General features: G+C 37.8%; 1 protein-coding gene across 2 annotated transcripts; it reads left to right on the top strand.

Annotated features, from left to right (window-relative positions):
- The first annotated feature begins 300 nt into the window (after positions 1-300).
- Positions 301-3028, top strand: LOC102196382 (TNF superfamily member 14). Of its 2 annotated transcripts, none has more exons than XM_005743675.1 (6): positions 301-562; positions 880-1097; positions 1773-1842; positions 2087-2134; positions 2232-2466; positions 2597-3028. In XM_005743675.1, exons 2-6 carry the CDS (start codon positions 900-902, stop codon positions 2784-2786), a joined length of 741 nt encoding a protein of 246 aa, XP_005743732.1. In that variant the 5' UTR covers positions 301-562; positions 880-899; the 3' UTR covers positions 2787-3028. The 2 variants fall into 2 exon arrangements, with proteins under 2 accessions (XP_005743732.1, XP_013768941.1); XM_013913487.1 differs by having other exon boundaries at positions 847-1097.
- The last annotated feature ends 3407 nt before the right edge of the window (positions 3029-6435 follow it).

Here is a 6435-nt window from a genome sequence, read left to right as displayed (position 1 = left end):
TGCTTAGTATTAGAAATGCTATAAATGTGCATAGCTAGATGAAGCGACTTTCTTAGAAACTGAAAAAAAAAATCTAAACAACTTAAAACCAACATCGACTGTTCAATAAAACATCAAGAACAGTGAGGCAGAAACTAAAGAGTAAGAAAAGGAAGTGTCAGCTGTGATGATAACTATATTCAGCAGTTGTAGGGAGTGCCCCACACACACGCACACTACTCACTCTCTCACTCTTTGTCTCTGTGTCTTTGCTCCTTCCCCGTGTCATCTTCATTTCCTCCTTATATGAGCTGAAAAGCAATATTTGCGATAGTTGACAGCAGGCAAGCGGACACTAGAGGTTGGACTGAGTGCCAATATCTGCTCCGAGAGAAAATATCTAGAGAGGGAAAAAATTTAATAAATGAGTCAGTAGCGTAGTTCAGAGAATGTTGTTAGGTCTATATTTTTGAAATGCGTTAAGAATACATTTGCTATTAAATATCCCAAACGAGCTTCAGAGGACTGTGTAGAGACTACACTGGATGGTTGGCTGAGCGGTGGAGGAACATTTAAATCCAAGGTAATTTCTCTTTCCCTTACAAGAGTTTTGTTTTTATTATTCTTTCATTTGATTGACAAGCTGTCTTTCACTGTGCTGTTCAAGTAGTCGGGATATGAAGAAATCACATTGTTTTCAGAAACTGCTAGCATCATGGCTACTTAACCTAAATAGACCGTAAAATAACTGATTTGTTTATGTGTAGATTGTTGCTTTGTCACACATTCTTTTTTTAAATATTTCCTGTCCGATCTTCCTTTTCCCCCATTTCTTTACACTCTACTGTACAACTTTTTTTCCTTCAGTATCTCCTTTGACCTTTACCCTTAACATCTTAGGTTGTCTCTGATCTGGTGGGATGTCAGAGGGCGGCGCAGGTGCCTGCCCCCAGGTGTTTGTGGTGGACAGTCAGGCCAGCTACATTAAAATGCCCCCTGAAAGGAAACCAAGGTGGGGGAGTCAGCTCCAAAAGTTTCTTCTCTTGCTGGTGGGACTGGCCATGTTGGGAATAATCGTCGAGGGATTTTTAATCTACAAACTTTACCAAAGGACAGAGGTGAGCATGAGGTCTGTGTGTGATTGCGTACATGTGTGCTGTAAGAGAAGAGAGAAGTGTCAGTGCTTGGACTGACTGGAAATTCCTTCTCTTTAGAATTTCCCTGCTTGCCCCTACGTCATATTGAGACATGTCATTGCAGAGCTAAATGCGTTTCGGTGTGGGTCCTCGTTTGCTCTTTAAGCTATAGGTCGATAGTGACACGTTTTTCAACTGGACTCTTTCTCTAGTTGTACTTCCCTTTATTTGTATCTCAAGCACAAAGCTGCAACATTAACTTCACTTTTTTTAAAGACTGTTTCATAATGCTGTTTATTATTCACCTGCCTCTCACGTGTTATGCCCTCTGTTTGTATATAATATGAACTGCACTTAAAAATCAAACCTAAGATCTCAGGTTTTATTGAAAATATTATTGTTACATTTAGGTTACTATTGAAAAAAATATTGGAGTATGTGGTTTCATACAAAAATAATCTAATGTGTAAAACATTACTTGTATATATACATATATATATAATGTATTTGCAGAATTTACATTTAGTGTGCATGTGTTTTTCCATACATCTCTAAAGGACACCTTCCCTTATTGCATGAGGTTCCTACATTTTGACAAACACACAAAGATTTTCACTCAGTATTTGTTGTGTTGTATTTATCTTTCCTTCCCTGTAGGCTTCTTCTTCTAACCATGAGCCTGACCTTAAGAACTGGACAAACCCCAAGCCAGAAAGTCTGGTGGGAGGTATTGAGATACCCATTCTTAACATGATTCATTGATAATTCATGATCTGCATAGAAGACTGTCTGTGAAGGGAAGCCAGAACAATTAAATCATCATATAATTTAGACCATTACACTGCTAACACATTGACATTTTGTATTGTTTTTCCCCACAACTTCATCTTAAGAATTTTATGTGTATATTTTAAAAAAAATTTTTACACTGGTTGATCAATTAGTTGATCTGCCCTTGCTTTCTTGAACAGGTAGGAAGATGAGCAGAGATGAGAGGAGACCCTTTGCTCACCTGCTGGGTAAGAGGCTCCCCTCATCACTCAAACATGAACACTGCATATGAGCTCTTCAGATAAATTATGGTCCAAGCAACTGCTTTCTCTCTCTTTATCCAAGGCTCCAATAATCCTATGGGGACAAACGATGTAGTGCAATGGACAAAAGAGGGTGACGCAGTCACCCAAAACATGACGTATAAAGAAGGCCGACTGACAGTAGAAAAGGAGGGCTACTACTATATCTACTCCAAAGTGATTATGAATGCAGCAGAAGAGTGTTCACTTAGCCAGCACAAAGTCATGAAGGAGACCAAAGCCTATGATAAGCCTATAGAACTTATGCAATCAAAAAGGTACTCTTTCTTTCCTTTCTTTCCTCTCTCCTGTCGTTACTGGTGTGCTTATTTGTGAGTTGCCTGTCTGTAATTTTTATGTTTGTGCTGAGTTGATTTAAATGTGACACCTATCATATTTTTCTTCTAGTATTCATTGCTCAACCTCAAAACCTCATTTGAAGCTTGCAGAGGCTTCAGAAGATTTGTGGAACAGTTACCTGGCTGGGATTTTCCAGCTGCAAGTTGGAGATGAAATTTATGTGACACTGAAGAATATAATGAAGATTCATGGAGGGTCTACTCTTAACTTTATGGGGGCCTTTATGGTATATCCCTAGAGACACGTGTGTGCCAGTTTATCTTATTCTATTTACTCAATGTTAATTTTACACCATCTGTTTGGATGATTTCTATGTATAATATATGCACAAAATAGATAATATATGCTGTACCCGGTGTATGTATTTGGATCACCAATGAAGAAATAACATTTTGTTGTTTTATAAAAAAGTATCTGATATTCAGGTTATATAATGGTATTTTTGCAATGTGGTTTCTTGTTTAAAATAAATAATGTTTTTTTCATCAAACAAATTGCAAAGCAGTATCATATCCTGATTATGACACACAACAAGAACAACGAATAAGAAGGTATCTCATAAGTGAAAGAATGAGATGCGGCAGATTTTTTTCTTGTTCACATATAAAACTGTGTGAACACTCATAAAATCATTTGGAAACAGCTTGGATACCTTAAACACACTGTGATGAACCACAGACAACCCACATTACATAGCTGCATATTGAGAGATGCAACAAACACCAATGTCTGCAAGGCTCTATATGTGTGTGTGAAGTGCAGGATGTGGTTGAGTAAGGATGCAGTGAGGAGAAAATGGGGGAGGGAGTGGAGTGGGGGGGGGGGGGGGGTATCGAGATGCTGGGTCTAGTGTTCCTGACTCAGCTACTTTCACACTTTAGGGGAAAGTTTCACATCACTGAAGCAGTTTCAAGTGGAAAGAAGTAAACCATATAGATAGTCAATGAGGGTTCATTAGCCAAAAATGGCTTCTTCCATGGCAGTAGAGTGGAAAGACAGAAAAATGAAAGTGTGTGATGTGGAGTGAGAATAAAACTAAAGCACATGGACTAGTAAAGACAGGTGCAGAGACAGGTAACTAAATCACCACTAAGACAGAGACATAAGTAAGTGGAAAGACTGACCTCAGATACCTTTGAAATATTTGGGTCATTTCCTGCCACAATACACAGATAAGCATCTGTGCAGAGAGGAACAGGCTCAAACCAAGATAGTCTTTGCAAACTTGAGCTCGAAAGCAATGGTTGTACAAACATATCATGTTGCTGAGGTTTATTACTTGCAGCGGTGCAATGTGTCCATTGTCTATTTATGTCAGTGCTTTATTTTACATCGTTTTCTTGGGTTTTACACCCATGTTTTACATACTATTTCAAGTCTCTGTTTTCACTACATTTCTTCAACTTCAACTACATTTCAGAAGCAAGCGTGGCACATTTTGCTTCATTCTACTAACCTGACAAATTTTCTTGTGAACATCATGAGCTTTCAAACACAGCATGTATTCAGGTCATAAAATCTGATGCATTCCTCCTCAACAGTAACAGGATGCATCAATAAAAGGCTGCTTGCACCTTAATGCTTCAGTAGTAACGATCTGTTTGACGTGATAAATGTCCACTGAAAAGGGAATAAGTAATTCCACATATAGTAAAAGTCTTGTGTTTCATGCACATGCAAATTCACATGCACGTTCACAATGCAATACGTTTCAAGGGCTGCACATTCACAGATCTGGTGGTAAGAGCCAGAGATGTGTAAACAGGGACACTGACACACATGAGTCCTGAAAAGCAGCTGCAGCCATACACAATGCAAGGTTTAAAATGAAGAAAGAAAGAAGCTTGACTAGTGTTTTGTGAATCTTCACCTCAGCGAAAGCACTTTTACAGCTCCATTTCAGACTTGTCTCTTGTAAGCAAGTAAAGGGTACGTTGCCATCATGCGTCAACTGTATGTAATCTTACAGCTAATCTTGTTTAATGCATATCTTAACAGGTCAAATGTTTGAAAATAATTTTGATAGAGTACTTTTAAGTCAGCAAAATCAGATTTATTATCCATGTTTGTTGCCAAAAATATTGTCAGTTCCGTTGTTTGGAATTTACTGTAAATTTGGGGGTTTTTTGTTCATTTTTAAGGTGAAAAAAGGTCACTTTCTCTTTCAGCTTGCAGGTACATGTTGGTATGTGTTTTCTTTGGCAGGAGCTGCCATGTTTTGAGGTGTGTGTGGGTGTTGTGGCACAAGGAGTGACTGACAAAGCATATGAAATTGCACTGTTGCATATGTGTGGGGAAACCAGCACTTAATCATAAAGGTATAAGAGCAATTTGATGTGCTGCAACAGAGCTGCTATAAACTATTCAGCGTGCAAACTTTTCACGAGTTTCTATGTGCGGTGACGGTTATAGTTGGCTAAGAAAGCTGCAGAGAAGTGGTTTACTTTTCAAAATCTGTCTTTTATTTACAATGCTACTGTCCTATCTAACTTGATCTGAATTTAGATAGAACTGAAGTTTATTTGACAGGCTATTGACTATTTGACTGCACTATGAAATAAGGAAAATCACTGAGGAAACAACATGAAGTCAAAAAAGATAAAGTACGCAGCAACTTTTTCCCTTTTGTTTTCAGATTTTGCTCAAAGATAAACAAATAAACATTTATTAGAAGTAAAGACATTTGTTCTAGAGTAAAAATAAGAGAAGAAAACTATAAAACTACCACAACAACCTGGGACATGTATTACAAACCAAGTTTATCATACCAAAGATTTCTCAGCTGCTAGCACACTAAGTATATGTGGGTGCATATAGCAGAACTCACCAAAGATGGAAACTCCCAAAAAACAGTAATTGTTATAGAAGGAAGAGAGATTAAACAACTTTATGGCCTTTTGCCCTAAGCTTTACAGTTTGTAGAAACACATTACGAGGAGGTTTCTTAACAGAAAGTTTGCAACGCCGCATTTGCCCGCTTGTAGTCCATGAAAGACAAAGCAGGAGTCAAAGAGTTGGCCAATCAGGTTCACCAGGGTTTTTGACTGGTTGCAGGAAGCTGTACCAAAGGTGGAACACCTGCCACTACCTAGTCACCTATTAAGGGTGCAATGCTGGTAGGTGGTGACTTCTCGTGTCCAAAGACACTACTGCAGATGTGCCATAAGTGAACCAAGATTTTTTGAACTTAGCTATACACATTACAGCAGTGTAACAGCACCAAACAAGCCTTGTCCATGTTTGGAAGGCTGGCAGAAAATTGCTAAATGTTAAATAAAAAGTCAATAAAGTTATAAATGTATCTGCCTAATTTTTAAGGTACAGCTATGTACAGCTGTGTGCGCCACTGAATCGTTTAGAGGAATGAACAAAAACAACAAAGTTGCGGGCCAGGAAAAAAAAAAAGAAAAAAAGAGATTAAACCAGCTGTAAACAACTTCAATAAAGATAACGGGAGCTGTAGGTTCACTTGTAACCACTGGTCCCAAAAACAATGCATCACACCAAATGTGTACCTGTAAAAATAAACAACTGATTGAACTTGAAATTTCTTTATTTTTATGTTTCTTTCAGTTTTGAAAATCACTAGTTTAGAAAAGTGAGTCCATATAAGCAAAAAAAGAAAAAAAAAAGAAAAACACTGTACCTGCATATGCACAAAAACACATGCACTGATAGTGCATGTGTTTTTGTCATATGCAGAAAGTGTACATTCATCTTTAAAAGTAAGGATATGATTAAACTTACTTTGTTTTAGTTCGTTACATTCAGTACTTACTTTTAGACCAAAACCATCTTTTTATATGTACATGTACTAAAGCCTGCTTTTTGCTTTGAGCATTTGTTGGAACCATGAAAATCCTCATTCATTGTGACAGCACCAGATG

This window comes from Pundamilia nyererei, unplaced genomic scaffold, assembly GCF_000239375.1.
Source record: "Pundamilia nyererei isolate P.nyererei 1_Seehausen unplaced genomic scaffold, PunNye1.0 scaffold00134, whole genome shotgun sequence".
Classification (NCBI taxonomy): domain Eukaryota; kingdom Metazoa; phylum Chordata; class Actinopteri; order Cichliformes; family Cichlidae; genus Pundamilia; species Pundamilia nyererei.
This window is presented reverse-complemented; position numbering and strand designations above follow the sequence as displayed.